The 27,323-nt window shown below is 43.1% G+C and overlaps 2 protein-coding genes across 8 annotated transcripts in view; one reads left to right on the top strand and one right to left on the bottom strand.

Moving 5' to 3' along the window:
• Nucleotides 1-25,624, bottom strand: C7H7orf57 (chromosome 7 C7orf57 homolog). Of its 4 annotated transcripts, none has more exons than XM_054687515.2 (8): nucleotides 25,482-25,624; nucleotides 24,749-24,904; nucleotides 19,653-19,838; nucleotides 17,568-17,676; nucleotides 14,540-14,696; nucleotides 11,180-11,277; nucleotides 8,374-8,549; nucleotides 1-1,065 (listed from the first exon to the last, which is right to left on the bottom strand). In XM_054687515.2, the coding sequence occupies exons 2-8, from the start codon at nucleotides 24,801-24,803 to the stop codon at nucleotides 1,019-1,021; spliced, it is 828 nt and encodes a 275-aa protein (XP_054543490.1). In that variant the 5' UTR covers nucleotides 24,804-24,904; nucleotides 25,482-25,624; the 3' UTR covers nucleotides 1-1,018. The 4 variants fall into 4 exon arrangements, with proteins under 4 accessions (XP_054543490.1, XP_009451321.1, XP_054543491.1 ...); XM_009453046.4 differs by having other exon boundaries at nucleotides 8,374-8,597; nucleotides 24,749-24,819; nucleotides 25,482-25,618; XM_054687516.2 differs by having other exon boundaries at nucleotides 24,749-24,819; nucleotides 25,482-25,618.
• Nucleotides 25,216-27,323, top strand: part of SUN3 (Sad1 and UNC84 domain containing 3) — a 48,009-nt gene continuing 45,901 nt past the window's right edge. For 3 of the 4 annotated variants that reach the window (XM_054687512.2, XM_016945706.4, XM_054687513.2), the window contains exon 1: nucleotides 25,216-25,293. The gene's annotated coding sequence lies outside the window, so the exon portion shown is untranslated. The remainder of the gene's footprint in view (nucleotides 25,294-27,323) is intronic. The other variant, XM_063815346.1, reaches the window with a different exon arrangement.

Below are 27,323 nucleotides of genomic sequence, written 5' to 3'. Positions count from 1 at the left end.
TAATTGTATATTATTTTTATTCAATGCATACAGCCATTTGCATTTTTTACACATTGCATACATTCTCCTGTAGCATATCAGTTTGATCAATGAATATAAATATATATGCTCGATTAAGTATCTCATATAGAGAACTAATTTGAAACAAATTTTAGGTAAGCAAATGCATGATAAGTTTATTCTGGGAAAGAAGCTAAAATATCTGTGGCTTTATTTGGCTTTTTGAAAACATTCTCACATAAAATTATTTTATTAATCAATTAATGTACAAAACATAAAACTATATTTTTAAGCTAATTACTTAAATATAAACAATTTAACATTTATAAAACAAGGTAATTCAGTTTAACTATTAAAAAGTTTTTGTTAATTCTACTAAATTAAATATTAAAACAGCATATTTTTACTTAAAGGTTTATATAAAATAACAAATGTTTAATATTTTGAATATCAGTTTGTGAAAAAATAGCAAAAATTTTAAAACAGCAAATGTTACAATGTTTTATATTAAATGTTTATAAATTCATGGCATAATAAATTAAAATATTTTTCTTAACATAAACTGTATCACCATATTCTGGAATTAAATTTTTTTGTAACTAGAAATGATTTCTATGAAGACTACAATACTAAATATTGGAAAAGGCTTAACACCTGTTCTGTAAGTTTTCTCTAGTTAAGAATCCAGTAGCAATGCCTGCTAAGAGTGGTTCACACAATAGGAGGAGGAAGTGATCAGTTCTGAGACACTGGGACATCACCAGGCCAGCAGGGCAGAGGGTACCAGAGGCCTTAGTTGTGTTTGTTAGCCAAGTGTTTCACATCCCAGAGAAATGCAAGAAACAAAAACCGACACCTGCCCCTTCTATGCAGCAATGTCAAATCTGCTGCAAGGTAAATTATTCAATGAGAGTCTATATTCATAAAATACAAAAAGAGCCTCAGAAATATAGCTATAATACAGTCATGTCATATTTAGCCATTTAAAAATTATCCTAAATACATATTGCATCAGGATTTATTTGAGCTCTGCTGGTGTTGATGCAGATACAGATTCTTCCGGGCCTGCAACACAAAGTAAATAAATGAGTAGACAAAGATGACATTTTCTATAAATTAAAAAACATTAATTTTAAATATAAGAAAACACGTAGTTCTGTAGCTATTAATAAGGATTATTTCTGAAGTCTACATAAAAATTGAGCTTATGATCCTGGCATAAATAATACATTGGAAACACAAGATTACAACTTTTGCACTGGTAGACTAGAAGAGAATGCCCCATTGGAAACAGTTCAGTTCATGAGTTTTGCCTGTGTATGGTGGAAAGTTTCTGCTGACATAAGCACACCGATAAGAATTATTAAATAAATAGTATGAGCACAGCCTGGACAAGGCGAGTAGAGAAGAGGGGGAACTCAGGCTGTCTGTCAGCCTCGGCATGGCACGTGTCCCTGCTCCCAAGCCTTTTGCAATCTTCATTAATGTTGACCCTCTCAAAGTACAGTAGTGTACCAGTTTCCTAATGCCCAGCTTTAGGGCACATCAAAACATCTAGGACAGCTGAAAAAAAATGCAATAAAGAAACAATAATCTTGTGTCTCATGGAGGGAAAGAAACATTAAGAAGAAGCCTTGGGCTGGGTGTGGTGGCTCACGCCTATAAACCCAACACTGTGGGAGGCTGAAGTGGGTGGATTGCTTGAGCTTAGGAGTTCAAGACCAGCCTGGGCCACATGGTGAAACCTCGTCCCTACAAAAAATACAAAAATTAGCCAGGCATGGTGGCATGCACCTGTAGTCCCAGCTGCTTGGGAGGCTGAGGCAGAAGGATCACTTGAGCCCAGGAGGTCAAGGCTGTAGTGAGCCCTGATTGCACCGCTACACTCCAGGCCTGGCAACAGAGCAAGACCCTGTCTCAAAAAAATAAAATAAGAAGCCTTGACAAGATTAGTCTCCAGAAAGTTATAGCAACACACTCTAAGTGGAGAGAAGTCTAGTTGGAAGGAAAAAAGGCACTTTCTAAATTGCCTATTGCTTATAAAGTTAAAACCATGATGGACAGCAGGGGAAATAGGAAAAAAGAAGAGGAAATGAAATACAGGAAGGAAAATAGTGGTCAGACTGACATTGGAAAGAGTGTGGTTGTCAAAAGCTCTAGCACTAGCCTTGGCATCAGAGATACTGAGAGGTGGGAGCAGGCATTTCATAGTGACCCCCGCCTCAGCTATCTAGAAACTAAGCAGAGCAGATCCTCTTCTCCACATGACGATTCTTCCAGCTCTTAGGGGCTTTGCTGCTTATTTAGGCTTTCATTAATTTGAAACGTTAAAAGGTTTCTTCAAAATTAAACAGATCTTGCTGATAATATAAACACAAAGATTACATAACACCTGCAATATAAAGTTTATACATTTATATGAATGCCAAATGATCATCCCTTGATCAGATAATATGTAATATTTTGTCAATGGTGAAGTAAATTCTATCTTCTTAAGACAATGCAGAATAATAAAACCCTTATCATATCTTATGAAGGTGATCTTCTGTACCTGCTGTATTTGTATATTCAACTTGAGGTCCTAAAGAAGAATAATCTAAGCCCAAGGTTAGCAGAAGAAAAGATAGAAAAGATAAAAAATGTAAGAGTAGTATTTTTATTATAAACAAAATTGACAAATATTTAGCTAGACTAAGAGAGAAAAAAAGAAAAGACTGAAAAAAATAAGAAAAGAAAGAGGAGACATTGCAACTGATACTGCAAAACACAAAGGACCACAAAGGACAACTGTGAAGGATTATACACCAACGAATTGCATAGTCTAGAGGAAATGGATACATTCCTAGAATCATACAACCCACCAAAGCTGAATCATGAAGAAATAGAAAATTTGAACTGTCTAAGAATGAGTATAGAGATTGAATCAGTTAAAAAAAAAAAAAAAAAACTCTCCCATCACAGAAAAGCCCAGGACATAATGGCTTCACTGGTGAATTCTACCAAACATGTAAAGGAAGAAATTATACTAACCCTTCTCAAGCTGTTCCAAAAAAATTGAAAAGGAAGGAACACTTCCAAACTCATTTTATGAGGCCAGCATTACCCTGATACCAAAGTCAGACAAGGACACTATAAGAAAAGAAAATTACAGACCAATTTCCCTGATAAACGTAGATGCAAAAATTCACAGCAAAATACTAGCAAACCAAATTCAACAGCACATTAAAAAGATCATAAACCATGATCATGTGGAATTTATCCCTGGTAAGCAAGGATGGTTCAACATATGCAAATCATTAAATGTGATATACTACATTAATAGAATGTTGATATACTACATAATATATCATTAAATGTGATATACTATATTAATAGAATGTGATATACTACATAATAGAATGAAGGACAAAAACCATATGATCACCTTAATAGATGCAGGAGAAGTGCTTGACAAAGTTCAACATCCTTTTATGATAAAAACTCTCAACAAATTAAGCATAGAGGAAATGTACCTCAACACAATAAAGACCATACATGAGAAGCCCACAGCTAATATGATATTCACCAGTGAAAGCTGAAAGCTTTTTTTCTAAGATCAGGAGAAACACAAGGGTGCTCACTATCACCACTTCTATTTGACTTAGTACCTGAAGTCTTAGCCAGAGCAATTAGGCATGAAAAATAAATAGAAATCATTCAGATTATAAACAGACAAGTGAAATATTCTGTTTGGTGACAATGTGATCTTATATATAGAAAGCCGTAAAGACTCCACCAAAAAACTGTGAAAACTGATAAACAAATTCAGTAAAGTTGCAGGCTACAAAATCAACAGACAAAAATTGGTAGCATTCTATATACTAACAACAAATGATCTGAAAAAGAAAGTAAGGAAACGATCCCATTCTCAATAGCATTAAAAAATACTTGGGAGTAAATTTAGCCAAGGAGGTGAAAGACCTGTACACTGAAAACTATAAAACATGGACGAAATAAATTGAAGAAGACACAAATAAATGGAAACATAGCCTACGTACATGGATCAGAATAATTAATATTGTCAAAATGTCCATACTACCCAAAACAATCTACAAATTCAATGCAATCCCTATCAAAATTCCAATGACATTTTTCACAGAAATAGAAAATAAATCCTAGAATTTGTAGGGAACCACAAAAGGCTCTGAATAGCCAAACCAATCTTGAGCAAACAGAAAAAAAACAAAAAACAAAAAAAAAAACAGATATATGGCATCATCCGATTTCAAAATATATTACAAAGCTAGAGTAAGCAAAACAGCATGGTACTGGCATAAAAATGGAAGTATAGATCAATGGATAGAGCCAAGAAATAAACCCACACATTAACAGTCAATTAATTTTCAACAAAGGTGCCAAGAACACACAATGAGGGAAAGGACAGTTTCTTCAATAAATGATGCTGGGTAAACTGAATATCCACATGCAGAGAAAGAAAATTGGATCTTCATCTTATTTAATATACTAAAATCAACTCAAAATAGATGAAGACTTAAACAAAAGACCAGAAACTGTAAAACTGCTATAGGTTGAGTATCCTTTATCTGAAATCCTTGGGACCAGAAATGTTTGGGATTTCAATTATTTTTAAATTTTGAAATATTTGCATACTTACTGGTTGAGCATCCCAAATCCAAAAATCCAAAATCCAAAATGTTCCAATGAGCATTTCCTTTGATTTCAGATTTTCAGATTTGGGATGCTAAACCTATAGAAAAATATAGGGAAAAAGCTCCCCAGCATTGGTCTGGGCAATGATTTTTTGGACAGAACACCAAAAGCCCAAGTAACAAAAGGAAAAATAAGTGGGACTACATTAAAAAGTTTCTGCAAGCAAAAGAAACAAACAACAAAATGAAAAGACAAGCCACAGAGCAGGAAAAAATATCGGGAAACCATACATCTGATAAGGGGTTAATATCCAAAATGTATAAGGAACTCAACTCAGTAGCAAAAAAACAAATAATCCAATTTAAAAATGGGCAAAGGACTTGCATAGACATTTCTCAAAAGAAGACATGCAAATGGCCAACAGGTATATATAAAAAAGCTCAACATCACTATCATCAGGGAAATGCAAATGAAAACCACAATGAGATATCATCTCACACCTGTCAAAATGGCTATTATCAAAAAGATGAAAAGCAAGTGTTGATGATAATATGGAGAAAAGGGATCCCTTACACAGTGAAGGTGAAATGTAAATTAGAATAGCCATAATGGAAAACATTATGGAGTTTCCTTAAAAAACTAAAAATCGAATTCTCGTATGATATAGCAATCCCACTGCTGGGCATATATCAGAGGAAATGGAATCAGTATGTCACAAAGCTACATCTGCGCTCCCAAATTTTCTGCAGCATTATTCACAATAGCCAAGCTATGGAATCAACCTCACTGGCCATGAACAGATGAATAAGGAAAAAAAATGTGGTATATACATGATGGAACACTATTCAGCCTTTAAAAAAGAAGTAAATTCTGTCATTTGTGACAACATGGATGAACCTGGAGTACATTAGTCTAAGTAAAATAAGCCAGGTACAGAAAGACAGATACTGTATAATTGCAGCCATATATGGAATCTAAAAAAATTGAACTCATAGAAGTAGAATAGAATGTGTTACCAGGTGCTGGGGATGGGGCAGTAGTTGATGGGGTAAGAGGAGAAGTTGGTCAAAGGGTGCCAAGTTTCCCTTAGACAGGAGGAGTTAAGTTTTAATTATCTATTTCACAGCAAGGTGAATAAAGTTAATAATAATATATTGTATATTTCAAAATCATTAAAAGAACAGATTTTAAGTGTGATCACCACAAAAAAAGGGTAAGTATTTGAGGTAATGGATATTTTAGTTACCTTGATTTAATGATGCCACAATGTATACATATATCAAAACATCGCATTGCACCCCATAGTTGTATACAATTATTGTCAATTTAAAATAAAATAAAAAGTAAACTAAAAAATAAATTGGAGTCTCCAATGGCTTTTTACTTATGTTTTCCAGTATGACTCTCACATGACGAGTAATACAATGTGTGTCCATGAACTAAAGTATGTTTTTGCTTGTGTAACATGAATAAAACAATAATAGGCCAGGCGCGGTAGCTCACGCCTGTAATCTCAGCACTTTCGGAGGCCGAGGCAGGTGGATCACGAGGTCAGGAGATCGAGACCATCCTGGCTAACGCGGTGAAACCCTGCCTCTACTAAAAATACAAAAAATTAGCTGGGCGTTGTGGCGGGCGCCTGTAGTCCCAGTTACTCGGGAGGCTGAGGCGGGAGAATGGCATGAACCTGGGAGGCGGAGCTTGCAGTGAGCGGAGATCGCGCCACTGCACTCCAGCCTGGGCGACAGAGCGAGACTCCATCTCAAAAAATAATAATAATCATCATCATCATCCTGTTGTAATTGTGTAAGCGATCCTCTTTTTGCTCTCCCTAAGTTAAGTTTCTGGAATTCTTGATTTTTTTAAAGCATACATGGTACAGGCTTTGTAGTCAGAATGCATGCAGTTTGGAAAAGGACATTGCAGTTTGGAGAAGGACATTCCAAGCTGCCTAGAGGCTGTAGTCTCAGAATGCAGGACTATGTCCATCAATTTCTTTGTGTAAGACTTTTTGTGTTTTGGTGCTGGTTACTTTATAAGTACTCACTTTGAGAAGACTCTGTAATAAAAAGTACATTTGTTGTTCAGGTTAATGAAACAGATCAAGTATTAAAAGAAGTCATAATTACTTAAAGATTTAATGAAAATTCTGTATTACTTAAAACAACAATAAATCATAAAACACTGACATTGTAAAGTTCAATAGGGCAACAAACCTTTTTTTTTTTTTTTTTGAGAGAGTTTCCCTCTTGTTGCCCAGGCTGGAGTGCAGTGGCACGATCTCGGCTCACCGCAACCTCCGCCTCCTGGGTTCAAGTGATTCTCCTGCCTCAGCCTCCCGAGTAGCTGGGATTACAGGCATGTGCCACCACTCCCAGATAATTTTGTATTTTTAGTAGAGACGGGGTTTCTCCATGTTGGTCAGGCTGGTCTCGAACTCCCGACCTCAGGTAATCTGCCTGCCTCGGCCTCCCAAAGTGCTGGGATTACAGGCGTGAGCCACCGTGCTCAGCCAATAGGGTGCTTTTTAACAACACTGAGTATGAACTTGTCACCATCTCATCTTCCAGGATAATAAAGAAGAGAGTTGGCCAATAAGTGGCAGATCTTGCTCAACAAATACAGTAAGGAACAGGGTGTGGAATGGCAAGCGGTGACCTCACGTACAAATAACCACACCACACCAAACACTTTAAATGTCTGAAGAGGTATAACACGCCATCTTTCCTCTTAATCAAAGAGCTCAAGCCTCAAGAGTAAAAACAGGTTTCCCAGAAGCAAATGGTCAATAATTAATAGAGCTATGGATACTGAACACAATGTCAATAGGCTTTAAGATGGATGTGTTGAAAAAATAAGATGAATTCTTTCTGTACTATTAAAAATAAAAATGAATGGCTGTGCACAGTGACTCACACCTGTAATCTCAGTACTTTGCAAGGCAGAGGCAAAAGAATTGTTTGAGCCCAGGAGTTTGAGACCAGCCGGGGCAATATAGTGAGGCCTTGTCTTTATGAAAAATAAAAAAATAGCTGGGTGTAGTGGTGCATGCCTATAGTCCCAGCTACTTGGGAGACTTAGATGGGAGGATTGCTTGAGCCCAGGAGGTCGAGGCTACAGTGATCTGTGATTGTGCCACTTCACTCCAGCCAGGACAACAGAGTAAGACTCTGTCTCAAAAAATAAATAAACAAAATAAAATATTATAATAAATAAAAACTAATATAGTACTTTGAACATCTAATTGTGAAGAAAGTTCTAAATTATTCAAAGCTTAAGACATGCCAATAATGGAGTAATTTTAAGTTTGAATTTTGACTTATTTTCAAAGCTTTTTAAGAAGTGATCTCAAAAAGTACCGGCTGCTTAGGCAAAAGTCCTTTTAGGGTCAACATTTTTTGGATCTGTAAGATTAAAAGTTGATACTATTTGGTATATTATTTGTTTGTTATATCAAATGGACTATCAAAATTTTTGACAAATAAAAGAAAATGTGAAACCCCAAAAGTCATGACTTCCGCTATTCATTTGAATAAAGAGGAAAGAGCAAAACATGTATTACTCTCTTGCTTATCTGTAACCTTAGTACTTCTGTGGGCGTTTTCACATGGTTTTTGGGTTACTCATTTATCATTACGAGAGGCATCATGTGATAAGAATGTCAGCTGCTGCATCACAATTAACCAAGCCTCCAATAAATGCAGATGGCTGCTTGTGCCTCACCTGGGGTGTCCTCAGGACCTTCAGAAGCCTCTGCATCCTGGAGCCTGGCTGCATCCTGGGGACCTTCCAGGTCTCGTGGGGACTGAGATGACACTGATGCCCTGGAGGTCTTCGGGGTCCTCTTGTCTGAGTCAGCTCGCTGCTGCTGCTGCAACCACTCATCCTTATAACCATTGCTAATGAGTTTGGAAAAATTGGTAGGTGAACTGTTTTTTTGACCAGGCCTTAAAAAGAGTGAAAGTAATGTGAAACTTAAGTACAAGGGTTAATGATAAAGCAGAAGCAGTATTCCATGAACACACCAAATAGGAGGTGTCACTGTCCCTTTAAACCTAACAAACCTCTCTCTCTCTGTCTTTCCCTCTCTCTTTCTCCCTGTATCTCTCTCTGCCCCTTTGTCTCTCCCTCTGCTTCTCTGTCTCACTGTCTCCATTTTTAAGCATAGCAAGTGCATGTCAAAGCATCCCTTGTACAGGGATGAGAGCATGTTTAGTTCAGCTTCCAAAATCTTTCTTTGTGATAGTCAATTAAGAATTAGTAATAATTCTAGTATTTCACAGGGAAGCCTTCCTAAGAAAACACCACGCCCTTCCCTCATAGTAATGGATTGCTCAGAACTACCTTTAAAAACAAAACAAAACAACAACAACAACAACAAACTGCTGGGTGCGGTGGCTCACGCCTATAATCCTAGCACTTTGGGAGGCCAAGGCAGGCAGCCACGAGGTCAAGAGATCGAGGCCATCCTGGTCAACCTGGTGAAACCCCGTCTCCACGAAAAATACAAAAATTAGCTGGGCATGGTGGCACGCACCTGTAGTCCCAGCTACTCAGGAGGCTGAGGCAGGAGAATTGCTTGAACCTGGGAGGCGGAGGTTGCAGTGAGCCAAGATCATGCCACTGCACTCCAGCCTGGGCAACAGAGCGAGACTCTGTCTCAAAAAACAAGAAAAGAAAGAAGAGAGAGAGAAAAAGAAAGAAAGAAAGAGGAGAGGAAGAAAGAAAGAGAAGAGAAAAGGAAGGAAGGAAGGAAAAGAAAGAAAGAAAGAAGAAAGAAAGAAAGAAAGAGAGAGAAAGAAAGGGAAGGAAGGAAGGAAGAAAGAAAGGAAGGAAGGAAGGGAGGAAGGGAGGGAGGGAGGGAGGTGGGCACAGTAGCTCACACCTGTAATCCCAGCACTTTGGGAGGCCGAGGCGGGCAGATCACTTGAGGTCAGGAATTCGAGAGCACTCTGGCCAACATGGTGAAAACCCATCTCTACTAAAAATACAAAAAATTAGCCCACACAGTAGTCCCAGCTACTCAGGAGGCTGAGGCAGGAGAATGGCATGAACCCGGGAGGCAGAGCTTGCAGTGAGCCAAGATTGTGCCACTGCACTCCAGCCTGGGGGACAGAGTGAGACTCTGTCTCCAAAAAAAAAAAAAAAAAAAAAATTAGCCAGCTGTGATGGCAGGCACCTATAGTCCCGCTACTTGGGAGGCTGAGGCAGGAGACTCACTTGAACCTGAGAGGTGGAGGCTGCTGTGAGCTGAGTTTGTACCGCTGCACTCCAGCCTGGGCAACAGAGCAAGACTCCATCTCAAAAAAAGTGTAATGATTACTTTCTTATTGGTTCTTTCTTGTCCTTATCAATGATTATCTGCTGCTATTTTACTCTCTTACACAGGTTTATCTCCAGTCATTTCTTGATGTTAGCTTAGCTTTTCACCATCTACTGCATCTTCAAATATCTTATCCTGACCCACACTGAAGAGTGACAGGGCAGTTTGACACGGTAGAGGTAGTGTGAGCTCTCAGCTCGAGCAGTAGCAGCCCACCACCTGTTCTCTCTAAGCCTCCATATCTCAGCACTTTGAGAGACAGAGGCAGGAGGATATTTTGAGCACAGGAGTTTGATACCAGCCTGGGCAACATAGTGAGACCTTGTTTCTACAAAAAATAAAAAATTAGCTGGGTGTGGTGGTGCATGCATATAGCCCCAGCTACTTGGGAGGCTGAGGTGGGAGGATTTCTTGCGCCTAGGAGGGGTTCAATCACTTTGTTATCAAGGCCACTCCTAATGCTTTATTTTCTCTCTCTTGTACATCTATAAATACATGTCTAGGTATACATATATACTTACATATATATAAACACATATGAATACATGTATATTTCCCTCTGAGCTTGGTGCTCTCATGGCATTTGTCACAATGCAATGTATCTGATTGTTTTTTCCCCATTGGACAAGAAGCTGTTTGAAGAATTACTCAGGTAATTAATAACATTTATCCTAGCATTAAACTTGGATTCTGGGAGAGTAAGAAGACACCTAAGGCCTCAGGGATTTCACTCTGCAGCTGGAGGATCAGCAAATGTCAGTGTGTCTGCTATATCTTCCAACTGGAAACAGAGCCAGCACGCTTACAAGGCGCGGACACCTCAGTTCAGGCCTTGGACACAGAAACGTCAGGACCTGGTGGCCCCTACATGCAGGACAAGCAGTCCCCGTGAACTGTGGTGAGGGTGGTATCTTGGAGCGGGGGTGCTTCAGGCAGGGCACAGCCTGATGGAGAAGCAGGGCCTCCACACTGCCAACCTGCAGCAAGCATTACCTGGAAGGGCAGATGTGTTCAACAGGGGCAAAATGACATTAGGAAGGAACAGAAACCACAGTGAGGAGGCGACAGGCACAGCCAGGCCAGGCCGCAGACAGGGCTTCGGGAAGTTGTGTGGATGCTGTCACTGGCGCAGTCATCACCGGATGAAAGACGGAAGGCCAAACCCAAACCCAGTCCAGAGAGTGAGGGCGTAGCTCAAGCACTTACATGGGGGGGAAGGAGAGTCTACTTCCTGCAGGGTTCTTAGGGCCAAGTGGGGTGCCTGCTTTGCTCAGATACTTTGAGTCAACGGCCGGTAGCCTCAGCTGTGTGAGGAAACACACAAAACCTTGAGTTAGTGGAAAGCATTCAACAGCTAGAGAAGAAAACTCACTAATGGTAGCAAAGATACAAAGCTTATAGGCTGGACTTTCAATGTGGTCATTGTAAATGCTCACAATAAAATATAATTCAGCAATAATCTCATTCAACAAAATAGTTATGTAAAAGGGACTATCACTAACTCAAAAGCAGTTGCTATATTCGAGTAAAGATGCCATCTGCTCAGGAGTAAAAACAATGAACTAAGAGCCTGGTCCTGAAGGAACTTCCCACACCCAGATGAAAACATATGTTCACAAAAGCACCTGTACGCTTTTGTAATAATCACCCAGAACTGGAAACAACCCAGATGTCCACCAACAAACGAATGGATAAACAAATTGTATCATGATCAGCCAATGAAACTCAGCAACAGAAACGAATGAACTACTGACACTCAGAACAGCATGGCCATGCGTATGTAATGTAGATGCATAATGTAAATGCATTACACCACATGGGAAAAGCCAAGCAGGAAAGACGCCATGCCGTATGATTCCATTGATTTCACATTCTGGAAAAGGAAGTGTAAGAATTAAAGAAAGAGAAAAGAAACACGAAATGCGGCATGGCAGTCAAAGACAGGTTTTCTTTAGTTAAAACCTGAGAGGCACTCCTGGCTGATTGTGGTCAGGAGCACTTTCTCTTACAGACTAAAAGTATATATCAGTTTTGGGGTGAGGGGGCTTATCAGAAGCTTGGAATGTTTATGTGTGTGGAGAAGTTCATGGCTGGGTTGGAATCTCTCTGGGAGGAGGGGAGGTTATCTTGGGGCAGACATCTTTCAGCCCGGAGGGGGGTTAACTCGGGCCTGGCATCTTCCTGGCTGGAGGGAGCTTATTTAGGGGCTACCATGTCTCTGGTCAGGGAGGAGTTTGGAATGTTTCTGGTTGGATATGTTACCTATGGTTCATGGTCATGTTGACCTTAGCCATTAGGCTGATGCCCCTTGGATTTAGGCGGGTTTTTTTAAGGTGAACTTTTAGAATGAGAGGCTTGTCCAAGATGGCGATGTTCCTGCTCTGTCCAGGAGAACTATAAAGACTGAAAACAGATCAGGGCTTGCAAGGGGCAGGGGAGGGGCTGACTATAAAGAGGGGTAGAAATGCTGGGGGCAACAGAACTGCTATATGTTCCTTGACAGCTGTGGTGGTACACAAGGGACGCCTTAGTCAAAACCTGGGGAGCAGTTCTCTATAAAAGGTGGGTTTCGCTCTATGTAAATTGTATCTTATTAAAAGAAATAGAAATACATGCTATGGGAAAACGGGAAAAAACAAAACGAAGCAAACAAAATCCACGGAGGTATTGCTAACAATTATAGGAAGAAAAGATGGCTATTCAAAAAAAAGAAACAAGATCCCCCGATCACCCTGTAGGTGAGCAAGACCCCCATGAATGCTGGTAACCAACAGGCAATACATGTGCCCTAAGTCTTGTCAAGTGTCCACCATGTGTCCCGTGTGGGGCCAGGGCACAGCTGAGGAAGCGCTTTGTCAGCTGGCCCACGCCCATGATGTGATCATCACTCATAGGTGACCTTCATACCAAAGCGGTGATGGTGTTGTCTTATTAGGGAAATCAGAGCCCATCCCGATGCGGTGCTCATCCCCTGCACCTTACCCGACACCATGTCCCTCTACCTGTTAAATATTCAGCATGTGTGTCTTTAACCACCACCCCTTGTCATCCTATCTCCTTCCCCATAGTGAAGGGCTGGCTTCAGGAACTTTGTGTAGCCCCTAGCACACCTTTTGTAAATGGGTACTAACTTAAAAACCCCACTTGATTTGAGAGTGATACAGCATTTAGCATTTTAAGATTTCTGTAGAAATGAGCTGTAGCCACGGTTAATATCCAAAGGTTCATTTATCACTAGAGGTTGTAGCTCAGTGTAATTGGTCACTTGCACAACACTAAGAGATAGATCTGATTCTTAACATGGTCCATTTTGGCTGAGTGTCTACGGTAGTATGCACCTGTAGACCTAGCTACTCGGGAGGCTGTGGCAGGAGGAGCCCTTGAGCCCAGGAGTTCGAGGGTGTAGTGAGCTATGATAATATCGCTGCACTCCAGCCTGGGTGACAGAGCGAGAACTTCTCTCTAATTAAAAAAATAAAATAAAAAACAAAAACAAAAAACAACAATAAAAGGTCTAATGCCTTTGCACGGATCATGGAAACAACCCAAAATCCGAATCACAGCCGGACATGAAGATCTTAAAGAAAAAGCATGTGGCCCATTGCAGCCAGTTGACATTCCACTTGGTGTTCAGCTACTCAAGTCCCCAAAATAAACTGAGGGGTTTCCCTTCAAACCAAGATGCTGAGGCAACAGCCTAGGAATCAGGCATAAATAGTTCACAACAACTTCCGCGTACGCTGAGACACATCCAGTCTCTTCATTGTTCAAAATGATCACCCATCAGGTGACAACGGTGTTCACTCTTATTCTCAGTATCAAACACTATTGTTATTTGTAATATGAACTTCACCGTTTCACTCACAAACCCTGAAGTTGCAAGAACTGAGACTAATCTGAGACCTGGTGCTGATGCCCCGGGCAACAGTGAGCCCTTGGCGGAGCTGAAGGCCTGGCTCTTGTTCCTTCCAGCACCAAGGAAAGGGGATAGAAGGGCTTCCCATCAAGACTTCCCAACAACAGAGCTGGCAATTCAAGATTGCTTCCAACTTTCTCCATTGCATTCTTAAAATACACATCCTCTGAGAAGGCTTCACTGCACAGCCAGTCACTCCTTTGTGATCAAATACACCACCGGGACTTCATACAGAAGAGAATTCATCCTCTCTTCCTTTATTATCAACAAAGAGTATCCCAGAAAACTCTTAATACTGAAATAAATGAAAATATTCAGAAATGGGATGACTAAATATAAAATTCCTTTTCTATATTGGCCTGATAAGAAGTGCTATGCCAGTTTTCCTCTAGATAAGCATTAACTATCTATAAATCATTTAGCAAAGAGAAATCTTACCTCTTAAAGTCATTATTCATAAAAAGAAAAAGAAAGACCATAGTATGGTGCCTGCTTGCCTTTTAGTAGATCCAAACTTAAAATACAGAGCACGTGGCCGATGCCACGAGCAACATAAGACGCCACCAGCAGCTAACATCACAGCACTTAATTATTCGGGACCACAGAAGCAAAACGGATGCGGATGCCGTCTATTTATGGGCTCCCGTCACCTTTTTTTTCTCCTTTTCAAGTTCCTCAGCCTCTCTTTGCCAAACTGTTTTCATGTCGAAGTCGAAGGGCCCTCTTCTGGATGCATAGCTACCATTGGCTTGATCGGGGTTAAATTCTTCATGAACCATGTAATCCGGCATGGAGACAGCCCGCACTCTGCAAGGACAGACAGCAGTTACAGCCTGGTGCTCAGAGCCATTTCCACTCCCTCCCTTCCTTCCATCTCCATCGCTGGCTCTCCCTTTCCCTCCCTCCTTCTGTCTCCCTCCTTCTCTCACTGTCTCCCTCCTTTCCTTTCTCCTCTCTCTCTCCCTCTCTCTCCCTCTCCTGCTCTCTCTCTTTCTCTCTTTTCCTCTTCTTCTTCTTTCCCTCTCTTTCTCTTTCTCTCCCTCCCTTATTCTCTTCTCTTCCGTCTCTCTTGACATCAGCACTACCCATCCTCCTTGAAAACACAGACGGGCCCTTCCCTCCTGTGCCTGCTAAACAACACACCAACCCCTCCAGGGCCTGCATCCCAGGATCAGGAGGCCCACTCAGAAATCACAAGGTCTCAACGTTAGTAAAACGAGATATACTAAAATATGAATTTATAAAACGTACCTTATAAAATAATTATTTCTTTTAGAATAGCATCTACCACTTTGACCCCTTAAAATAGCTAAACACCCCTAAGCATTTACCATTTAACATGTTCATTTAAAATAATAATAACATGCTCTGTTTCCTGTTGGATGGTCATTTTTAATGTGGGTATTTAAACTAGCAACCAGTCTTCCCATATACGCAGCACATACAGGAGGGGCATCCAAAGGCACTAGAATGCTTCCGCCTTCAGATCCCTGAAGGTACCATCTGTACACATAACCAGGTTTGAACAGGGAAGAACACTGGATTCAAGTTTGACACGGCAACACAAACCCCCCATGCAGTGTCTGAGGGGCTGCAGGGATGCCCCCATGTCCTGCTCCTCATTTGTACTTGTTCAGGGCTCCAGGATGCTGAAAAAAGGCCCCAGCTGCAAAGTGGGCATCAAGGGCAAGGTTGAGGCGTGGGGTCCTGGGCACCACTGCAGCAAAGCACCTGAAGGAGGTGGCTGGGGGCCTCCGAGAGAGCGAGTGAAGAGGCCAGGGAGCAACGGTCAGAGGCTGGAAATGCAGGCTTGGAAGGTGGACGCAGATACCCAGTAAGAGAAGCCACGAGTGTGGCTGAGCTGCTCAGGGAGCACAGGTGCGAAAAGCGGCACCTCTCCCCAGGCCTCCCACTTCTGATGTGGTCTCGGCAGGAAAAAGCCCACAGAAACAGATGAGCATTGAAAACAACAAAGGGAGGGACAATTAAAAAAAAAAGTGTGTTAAGTTATAGCTCCTGGGTTCCCAGATTTTCAGTGAAGGAAGGATTTCTCCTGAGCTTCCCACTCTTCACATCCTCTGCCTGTCCCAGGACCTGGAGCAGGTGGTCTGCGGTCCAGAGGAGGACAAGGTCCCAGGAGGACGGAAAACACTGAAGGCCCCAGAAGTAGATCATCCTAGAAGGCTTGGACAATTGGTAAGGACATATGGGGTGGGAGGAGACAGCAAAGGGACAGGGGTACCAACAGTCTGGAAGAAAAAAAGCAGAAGGAAGGGAAGAAAAAGTCCATGTGGCAGTGTGCAGAACATTCAAGTAACACCGAATAACCACTTGGAAATATATTTGTGGTAGTCCTATTTTCAAGCCAAAAAAATGGGGAAATGGCCTGAAATGATTTTTCATTTTACCTCTCAATCCAAGAGAGGTGGTTCTGGAGATAAAATTTGCATGTCCACAAATAGAAATTTCTTAGACATTTCAAATATTATGGGAATGATGGCTCCCCATAACTCAATATTGAACATAGAAATTTAGGATTTCATGTATTTCTAGCTTTACCTAGTGCCTTTTGTCTTTAATGAGAACCCTTTGGGATAGGCTGCTATTTCTACATCAGGAGGATGTGGTCAGTCCTACTGAGAGACAGGACTAGCTGGATTTCCTAGGCCGGCTAAGAATTCCTAAGCCTAGGTGGGGAAGGCGACCGCACCCACCTTTAAACATGGGGCTTGTAACTCAGCTCACACCCGACCAATCAGGTAGTAAAGAGAGTTCACTAAAATACCAATTAGGCTAAAAGCGGGAGGTAAAGAAATAGTCAATCATCTATTTCCTGAGAGCACAGGGGGAGGGACAATGATCCGGATATAAACCCAGGCATTTGAGCCGGCAGTGGCAAACCCCTTTGGGTCCCCTCCCATTGTATGGAAGCTCTGTTTTCACTCTGTTAAATCTTGCAACTGCACACTCTTCTGGTCTGTCTTTGTTCCGGCTTGAGCTGAGCTTTCACTCACAGTCCACCACTGCTGATGGCCTCCGTTGCAGACCCGCCGCTAATTTCCACCTCTCCAGATCCGGCAGAGTGTCCGCTGCACTTCTGATCCAGCGAGGCACCCATTGACGCTCCCCATCGGGCTAGAGGCTCGCCATTGTTCCTGCGCAGCTAAGTGCCCAGGTTCCTCCTAATGGAGCTGAACACTAGTCGCTGGGTTCCACGGTTCTCTTCCATGACCCACAGCTTCTAATAGAGCTATAACACTCATGCATGGCCCAAGGTTCCATTCCTTGGAATCCGTGAGGCCAAGAACCCCAGGTCAGAGAACAAAAGGCTTGCCACCATCTTGAGAGCAGCCCACCACCATCTTGGAAGCAGCCCGCCACCATCTTAGAAGCTCTAAGAACGAAGACCCGCCGGTAACACTACAGTGCAATTTACCGAGAAGGAGCCCAAAGACACACGACTCTACGGTGGCACAAAATGCCACAGGTTTCCAGAACTCTGGTTTTCTGACAACTTAGGCTACATCCCTCAAAGAGCAGGCTATTGTAAAAGAGAACCTGAAGTTGTCATATCACATGCTTGCTACCAGTATTGGACATTTGTATTTTTAAAATTAAAATTGGGCTATTTTTTTCCTGTAAAGATAAACGAAAATGTGAGTGCTTTAAGGTACTTACTCTTGCTGGCTGGCTGTCGGTGGCTTGCTGTGGTGGATATACCAGTCTGGCAGGGAGTAGGCCACTGGAGAGCCTTTCCTGGTTCCAGGGGCAAAGTGCTTCAACAAATCTCAAAAGAGAAAATGACATGGCTGTGAGACACCCCGCCGCCCCTACACAGACGCACAGCATTGCCAGTGATAGGCTCAATTTACAAGGCGAACTGTAGGTCTCCCTGTAGTTGCCTCTGGGATCCAGGGACTAACAGAGCATCCCTGATCCTCACCTGTCTCTGCACAGGCTGACAGGTGGGCGTCCTGCTTTGTGCTCAGGCAGGGACATCCTGTATGCCTCCCCACATCTCACTCTTTGCAGATCTGGACAGAGCTCCTGGTCTTGAGCTGCATCTATGCAGGCCAGCATCTACCAGCTCCTGGAGGGGGCCCATCCCTCCACTGCTCAGGTCTCCAGGGGCTGCACATGCTGGCTCCCTCGTCCTCAGCTACCCCCACACCATTCTCCTAGCATAGGACAGTCTGACTGTCCTCTGCCACTGTGGAGCTGTCCCTAACCCCACCCTTACCATTTCCAGGAGAAGCCACACCTCCAGGTTTCCAGATGGGAAGTAGGATACAAGCCCCTGAAAGGTACCTGGGAGATTTCACAGTCACTTTGGAGCCAACCCTGAGAGACACAGAGAGCACAGGCTCCTTCTCAGAGGCCCAGGCCAGCTCCGGACTCACCCACTTGCTTTCTAGCTCCCCACACTTCCCTCCCCTGGTTTCAAAAGGCGGGGAGTGGGAAGAACTGACTTTCTTGATCATAAGGACAGCAAAATGATAGCAGTGCCTGTGGCAGTAGCAGACAACTTTGGTTGACCTATTACTATCAGTAAGAAAATTTTAACTTTTCTTTTTTTTTTTTTTTTTTTTTTTTACTTTTAAAGCACTTTTCACTGTTAAATGTTTCAGACTTACAGAAACATTGCAAGAATAGTATGAGTTCCCCTATACCCTGACCTAGGCTCCCCAAACAATATTCTACCACATTTGCTTTATGTTTTCTCTCTTTGTCTGTCCCTCTCTCTCATTATTATTTTTATTGTCGTTATTGTTTTCAGAATCACTGGGCAGCGCGTTGCAGACACAATGCCCAGTCCTCCCCCTATACCTCAGCAGATGCTGCCAAAAGACATTCCTGACATAATCATGGCACAATGATCACACTCAGGAAACTACTATTGATGCAATTCTTTTATCTGATTTACAGACATTCAGAGTTTGTCCCCTTAATGTTCTTTTAACCAACAGCAGGAGGAGGTGAATCTAAGAAAAAATGTCTAGGTCTTGTTCTCTGAGTATCACACCTAGTCAGTCCATCAAATTGTTTGGTCCAGGCTTTTTAATATTAAAGCAAAGATGTTGCCATTTTGCTTCCCATTTTCTCTCTGACAATCCCCACAGGGGTAATGGCAGCTAAAGGGGAAAAAAGGTTAGTGTCTCTCCAAGTCACTGACCACAAGGCTGGCTCTGAGACATTTTAGACTCTGATCAGTAATTTCTATTGAGCTCAAATAACTTAGTTTTTAGCATAGTTAAGCAGTACTTTCTCAATTAAATCATGTATCAAAATTTGGTCCTCATCAGTATCACACTGAAACTCCTCTATGGTCTTCATTTTCTAAAACGTTTTCATACAAAGGACAAGCCGCAATGAGAATAAACAACAAAACCTTTTCACAATTAGACAAGAATTGGTAGCATGCAAAGACAGATTCTCTCTTGGAGGCAACTTCCTGAGATTCTCTTTGTAATTAGAATATAAAGTGGGTGAGGGAAGGGTTGAATCATTGCAAAGGCATTACTCAGAAGAAATATCCTACACAGGAAATTCTGTGAATTTAGCCTATTTATTCTAGCATCATAAAAATTAGCTCATCCCTGGAGATCATGCTCATCCCTACACCTAATTAACCTAGCTTTCCCAAGGCTCTAAGCTAAACATACAGACTCTATAGTAATATTTTTATATGGAAGAAATTAGGAACAAACGCCCCCCTCACCGCCTGCGAGGCTGCCACACTGAACAGGGCAGGAGGGGGCTCACCGGGCCTGCCGCCTTGTTTGGCGAGCTTCACATATTCCGAATCTGTTTCTTTTATCCAGCATCTCCGAGTCCCAGGCAGGTTCTCACTGTGTGAGTCTCCCAAATTGCTGAGACCTGGGATCTGGGACGCTGGTGGGGCATCCACGGCCTTCTCAGAGCGCTTCACTGGGACGTGGTAATACCAATCTATAGAGGAGAGAGGCGGAGGGCCACACTGTTGCTGTGTGTCGGGGTGGCCTCTAGGCCTCTACCAGAGTATCTCTATGCAGACAACACCATCAGGTGGGGCAGTGCAAGCCACAGAGCCCATTAGCAAGGAAGAAAATGCCCTCTTTTGGGTTACTGACGTGAGTCATAACACCAGCTATGCAATCCAGTCTCTACTGCCCACCAAGATGCCACCACTGGCACCAATCAAGGGGAAAGCTGCTAGGGCTCAGCCTCTTTCTTGGGTGCTTTCGCTTCCCAGGGAGGTACCCAAGCCCCATGATGTCTCTGTCTCTCTCTCCTAATCCTCCATAAAAATAAGACAACTGTATTTCTGGTTATGTTGGGGAATATACATTCCTGAAAAATCCCAAATCACTTAAAACGTTATGGGTAAGCCTGTGGAATACATGACTAAATGTTGACCAAGATTTGCTAAATTTAGTATGTTAAAAATACTGAAATCTAAATTCTGTCACAGAAATAACAGCCTGTTTGAACACATTTACCAATAGCACAAGAGTGAGGAGAGGTAGGACTGGGGAGTGGTCAAAGAGGCCTGTCCACCGAGCAATGGCACTCGAATCAGCTCGGCAGCCTCTCTCCATATGAGCGAGTACAGTGTGAGTTCCCCCATTCTCTCCACCCAGACTCATCTCACCTTATCACTCTCCCTCTCCCTCTCTCCTTGTCCCTTTCATTATTATTAATATGTAATTACTGTTTTCAATCATAATGGCTTTGCTTATGCCTGAGGCCAAAGAGGGCTGTGAAAGGTGGCCAGAGGTCTAGAATGGTTCCTGAAAAGTGGCGGAAACAGGTGACTTATGTGTTATGGAAAAACATCTCAGCTGGAGATTCAGAGATTCCTGAGGTGACTGGGTGTGGTTCCCTTGAGAAAGATCAAGTTGAAACACAGTGAGTGTAGATTGTGTGATTTCTATTGTCAAAGGTCCCACGAAGAAGCCAGGCACAATCGAGTGGAGGAAGAGAGCGGTTCTCTGTCCATCCTCCCTTCTTGATTGGAGCCCATGCAGAAAGGTGCTGTGGACAGAGGAGCTGAACATGGGCCTGGTGAAGCCATGAGGCTCCCTAAGGCCTTGAGCTGAGGGTATCCAGGACAGGCTCTGCAGGCTGGCTTGGGACCACCCAGGAGACTCCCTGGAGTCCTACTGGGAGTTTCTGTCAAGTGAGTTGGCAAAATCCCAGGGACCTGGAGTTATCAGTGTTTATTGATGACCCCCACAGAGAGAAGAGATCTGGGGCACTTAGACAACTGAGGTTCTAGGTAACTATTTGAATCTGAAATTGATTAACCAGATGCCCAACTGTAAGAAAAAAAAATCACACCTGATTGAAAACTTTAGAAACAAAACCCATGAAGAATGTCAGATACAAAAGATGCAATTAATGTGACACAAGTGACTGGGTGTATTCAATACCACTTCTCAGAACGTACTGTCACAGGGGCAGTATGTTCAGAGTCTAACACAATATCCTCTTCTTGGGTAGGTATAATGTCTAATTTTATGTGTCAACTTGGCTGGACCATGGTACTCAGATATTGGTAAAGCATTATTTTAGCTGTGTCTATGAAGTTTTTTAGATGAAAATAACATTAAAAACAGTAGAATTTGAGTGAAGTAGACTGTCCTCTATAATGTGGGTGGGCTTCCTCCAATCAGAGTAAACCAAAAATAAAATTCTAAGCACCCCCCCGCCCCGCCAGCTGACTGAATGAATCCCCCCACTCAGCCAAGAGCATTCCAAAGTAAACCTGAAAAATTAGTTCAGGCCATAATGGGAAGGAAGGCTGGACGTGCCTCCTTATACCCTCCTTCCTTTGGAATTCAGGCACAGCAGACCAGCATTATCATTAAAACAGAGCTCTTAAGACTGAAAAAACAGACTCTTTGCGGCAGTCAGAGACCAAATTGCAACCTGACTCTAGTATAGCATCACATGACAGATAGCAGGTCCTGAAAGAAATTGAAATATTTTACCCCAATATAGATTTCTTTGACATAGTTTGAAATGGTCCTACAAAGCTGTCTCTTGTGGGGAAAATCTACATTCTGTAGAGAATCCCCTTCCTTTTCCAGCTCTTTTCCTGATCCAGGAGAGAATTAATTGAGTCTGACACTTTTTTAGGTCTGATAAGAGATGTTCACATCTACTCTCTCTGAAGTTGGCTACCTGGAGACTTCATCTGCATGACAAAAACCTTAGTCTCCACAACCCCTTATCTTAACCCAGTCACTCCTTTCTATCGATTCCGTGTCTTTGGATAATAACTTGGAACCAATTACCAATCAGAAAACCTTTAAATCCACCTATGACCTGGAACCACCCCCTACCCACATACACACACACATACTTGGAGTTATCCCACCTTTTCAAACTGAATCAATGTATACCTTACATGTATTGATTGATGTCTTCCTATAACTTCTGTCCCCCCAAAATGTATAAAATCATGCTGTGACTCAACCATCTTGGGCACATATTCTCAAGACCTCCTGGGGCTGTGTCACAGGCCTTGGTCACTCATATTCGGCTTAGAATAAACCTCTTTAAATATTTTACAGAGTTTGACTCCTTTTGTGGGCAGTTAATTGAAAGTCTTAAGAGAAAAGAATGAGATCCCCCAGAAAGAGGAAATTCTTCCTCCAAACCACTCTGAAACTCAAACTGCAACATCAGCTCTTCCCTGGGTCTCCAGCCTGCTGGTCTGCACTGCAAATTTCGAACCTTCCAGCCTCCATAATTATGTGAGCCAATTCCTTAAAACAAAACTGTCTCTCCCTTTCTATCTATCTATCTATCTATCTATCTATCTATCTATCTATGTATATGTATATAGAAAGATAGACATGGATATGCTGTTGGTTATGTTGGTTTGGAGAATGCTGACTAATACAGTAGATGCACAGGAAAATAGTACTGAATAAATTGATTTATGTAAGCACAGAGAAATGAGAAGTAACCATCCTTTAAAGCTAAAAGCTTAGACATTGAATTTTTAATGGATGGTATTTAATACAGACAATCTTTTAATTATGTAAAAGACATTAAATAGCTGAATCAACACCATATGGTTTTGAAAAGGAAAGAAAAAAATTGGAAAAGATTTAAAGAATTGCACAAAAGATCACAGAGAATCAATTTAAGAATGAATAAGAGAATTTAGCAGCTTCATACTCTGATCATATTCAGTTCAAATATTTTCTATTTGAGAGAAGGCATTTGATTGTTGCATTATTTTTCCGCTCTGTGTTTTGATTACTAATTAATCCACAGAGAACAGTGTGTTTTCTACCTTCTTCTCATTACTGGAAGCTGTGGACAGGCACTGAACTCGAATCTGGTTGGCCATTTGTAAATGCATACAAAGGAGGCACTCAGAGAATGAGGGCCCGGATCAGTAAGAACCAATTGTGACCACCTCACGCATGCACGCGCGCGCGCGCACGCGCACACACACACACACACACACACACACAGAGGGTTAAAGGGACTAAGAGTTATCTCAGCTTTTATCATGCAAAAAATTGTTGGCACTTGTACAATATCAGTCATTTACTATCCTATAGATTTTTTATATATATATAGCCTTCCCTGACTTCTCATTTACCAAATATTAGTACTCTTATTTCATCAGTGAGGAAACACAGTCTGTGACAGTCTATGAGATGAACTGAAGATCCCCCAGCTCTTCTGGTCTCTAAGGCACAAGGCAGTGTGTTATATGTTCACATACCCGCAGGGGCACAGGCTCCTGCTTTAGGCTGCTGTGGCCTCACAGAACAGCTGTGGAGCCACTTACGAAGTGTGTGACCTTGGGCAAATTACTCCAAACTCTATAAAATGAGGGTAATGTTACCTTGTAGCATTGTTATGAGGTTAAATGAGTTAGTGTATATTAATATAAAGCACTTAGAACAGTGCCTGGCAGTTGTTAGTGTTCCTTACTGCTGTTCATACAGACAAGGTCACTAGAAGGCACCCAGAAGTCACATAAAGGCTCCAGAGCCCACTGGGAAAAGGCAAATCAGCCAGGCCTTCTGTGCTGTCCCCTTTCCAATCCCCAGCATGGCCACACTATCTTCAATAGTGGTCACAAGGTAGAGCTCTGGGCTAGCAGCATGTTTAGAGTATGAAGAAGGGTCACATTTGGTTCACTTCTGAGCAGATGTGCTGGCTCCAGGGTGCCGACCAGCTGCAACTCAGCTGTCCCAGCTGATCCCCAGGACCCTCTTCTCTACCCTCCTACAGCCTTTCACAAATAAAAAAGCAATAGCAAAAGAAAAAAAAAAAAAAACCCAGAAGACAGCATCTCAAGACTTCTTCTTCCTTCCCCTCTGCTCCACTTCAAACCCTGGCACATAAGAAGACATGAACCTCACTGAATTCCTTTTCCTGTATCCAGACACTAAACCCAGAATGTATATTTAACTTGCTTGGGGTCTAAAGTAGGAGCAAGGGCTAGGGATTCAGTGAAATACCTAGGGGATTCTGCTAGAGAAGAAACTTCCCAGGTCAACATTCAGGAACGCAGTTGTGAGAATTGTATAGGGTTGAACTATGACAAAGAAAACTTCCAAGGGATCCTGTTGCTCCAGATTGAACCAAGATAGGTAGCCTTGGTTCTCTCTTGTTGAAAATAAAGAAAAACAAGACTCCCCCCACTCATATTTAAGTCTTGATTTCACACTCAGGCACAGGAGCAGTTTGTGGCTTTCTTTGACTTGTTAGTTTTATCACTTGGTCCTCCATCGTACACACCCCCCTCCAGCCCACATAGAGGACGTTGGGTCCACAGCGTGTCTAGCAAGCAGAGTGCACGCACCCAGCTCTTTCTGGCCGGGACGCGCTCAGGGCGCACTCACCGCAGGGAGCGTAGCGGTGCGTGGCGCCCTGAAGTTCCTTGCTTGTGTTCCTCATGGTCAGGCGCTGCACTCTGCGGGAAAAGACAGATGCTGCCGGACCTGGTGTTCGCGGGTGCGCTGGACGCTGCCTGCTTGACCAGTTGCCAGGAGCTGCAGCTGCAAAAGCAAAATCCGCGCGCCCCCTCTGGGTCGGTCTGTACGCCTCGCCCTGACACGCCTGCAGGCGCCTTACGATCGCCTAGCGCTGGCACGTCCATGCAGGGTATACAGCAGGGGGCATGTCCACGCCAGGTAAACAGAAGGGAGCACATCGCGCCGGTATACAGCAGGAACACACGCACGCCGGGTAGACAGCAGGGCACGTCCACACAGGGTACACAGCAGGGACGTACGCACTCCGGGTACACAGCAGGGGCACATTCACGCGGGGTATTCAGCAGAGACACGTGCGTGCGGGGCACACAGAAGGGGCACGTCACGCCGGGTATCCAGTACAGGCACGTCCACGCCAGGGACACAGCAAGTACAGAGAGGATAAGCAACAGGTAACCAAGGGGCCGCGGGACTTGGGCCGGCTTGGAGATCCCGCCCTGTGCTCATCCCAACCCGGCGACAAGGTGGTCCCCTCCCTCCAGCCCCGGCGCGCACTGCCCGCACTGCGAGCTCCGCACAGTGGACAAGGCCCGGGACCACAGTGGGCGCCCCCATTGTCCTCCAGCCCGCTCAGGCTCACCAGCTCCCCGCGGGTCTCCGTGGGTGCTGCCCGCGGCGCCCGGCGTTGGAGTTTTTACACGGCTGGCTGGCTGCAGCCAACCAAACCCAAACTCCCAGCGCGCCGCGGAACCACAACATCGGCGTCGCCAGGGCAACAGCTGAACGGCCAACCGGCGGGCGCGGCGGGAGCACTGTCAGCCAATAGGGGAAGCCTGAGGGGCAGCGGTGGGCCAATCAGGGCCGGAAGCGGAGCGCGGGCGCCGCCTGTCAACTGCCCGTAGCCCAGAGCCGGACCAGGGCAGGGCAGCGCAGCGATGCCACGGGGAACCGGGCGGGACGCAGCGGGGGTGGGAGCAGGGCCTTACTGTTGCAGGGGTGTGGGGGCGTGGGGACGTGGGGACGTGGACGCAGGGAGTCAGGCCTCAGTCCTCCTGATGCCGCTCTGGCTGGGAACCACAGTTACTGTAGAGCGGTCCAGAAAAATTGGGGACATGCATCACGTTTTCCAAATAAGTATAACTGTCTCACCCTAAAAACACAACAAAACAAAACACCCCACCAGTATACAAAAATAAAACATAAAAAGAATTTACTAATGAGATGCAGGAGTAATGATTCACTTAGTAAAGGAATCCTTAATTTTAGACAAATTTGCTTGCAAATTTCTCATCTAATGCATTTTTTTCAAGACTAATAAGTATTTGGAAATTGTGTGTCGATAATAAAATTATCATGTGAACATTCTTCCTTATATCTTATTTTTTGGGAATATTTCTGTTTTATAAGTTGAGAGACTTTTTTTAAAGCTCTTAACCATATTTATATGGAATCGCGTTTAGAACTCCAAACACTTGGCTTAAGTGTAAACTTGTTGCCTGCCTGGATTTTGAGATCTACAGAAAGTACAATGAGTATATTACCAATGGTGCTTCATGGGAATGAAGATTATCTATCTGGCATATGCTTGGTGAGGCCAATAGACACCAACAGCTATGGCACAGTTCAGTAGGAGACACTTTTGATACCCAGAAAGCCCTATACCACCCTGGCAAAAATAATAAGGGCTAATTACCCAGTGGTAACCCCTTGTGAGAGTTTGAGGGGATAAGTTGATACAGAGAGCATTCAAAGAAATCCTGTTGTTCCAACGACTGCAGCAACAGTTAACAGCCTTGGTTTTCTCTTGTTGAAAATTTTTTTTAAAATCAAGACTTTTCATAATGGTGGGTATTTGACAACTTGAACTGAACATGAGTCTGTTTCTGTTACACGAGTATAGCCTTAGAAATCTAGCAGGAGACAGGTAATATCAGAATTGGTTAAAGAGAAGATAGTTTTTGTGCAGGAATTAACTCTAATTCTGTGGTTTATCCTGCTCTAATATAATATCATAATGAATTCTAAGCATCTTCAGTGGTCCAGTCATGAGTAATCAAGACTTCATACTGCAATGTCAAATGTTTTTCCACTGCATCTACATGCTCTTAGGTTATTGCCAAGCATGACAAATGCGTTTGTTTGTGCAAGTCACGGCATCCTCTAGTTACGGGATTGTATGGTCAAGAGAAGGTTATTTATTTATTTAGAGACAGAGCCTTGCTCTGTCGCCCAGGCTGGAGTGCAGTGGGGCGATCTTGGCTCACTGCAACCTCCACCTCCTGGGTTCAAGCAATTCTCCTGCCTCAGCCTCCGGTGTAGCTGGGATTACAGGCACGTGCTACCACGCCTGGCTAATTTTTGTATTTTTAGTACACATGGGGTTTTGCCATGTTGGCCAGGCTGGTCTCATACTCCTGACCTCGTGGTCCACCTGCCTTGGCCTCACAAAGTGCTGGGATTAGAGGCATGGGCCACCGTGCCT

The sequence above is a fragment of the Pan troglodytes genome, chromosome 6 (assembly GCF_028858775.2).
Source record: "Pan troglodytes isolate AG18354 chromosome 6, NHGRI_mPanTro3-v2.0_pri, whole genome shotgun sequence".
NCBI classification, from domain to species: domain Eukaryota; kingdom Metazoa; phylum Chordata; class Mammalia; order Primates; family Hominidae; genus Pan; species Pan troglodytes.
The sequence above is the reverse complement of the archived record's forward strand: the minus strand, read 5'-3'. Positions and strand labels throughout refer to the sequence as shown.

Coding starts and splice junctions, on each gene's coding strand:
- C7H7orf57 (XM_009453046.4), bottom strand. CDS start 24,803: ATGAGGAACACAAGCAAGGAACTTCAGGGCGCCACGCACCGCTACGCT. Junction 14,697..17,567: donor CCGACAGCCAGCCAGCAAGA/GTAAGTACCTTA, acceptor CTGTCCTTGCAG/AGTGCGGGCTGTCTCCATGC. Junction 11,278..14,539: donor TTGAAAAGGAGAAAAAAAAG/GTGACGGGAGCC, acceptor TTCCTCACACAG/CTGAGGCTACCGGCCGTTGA.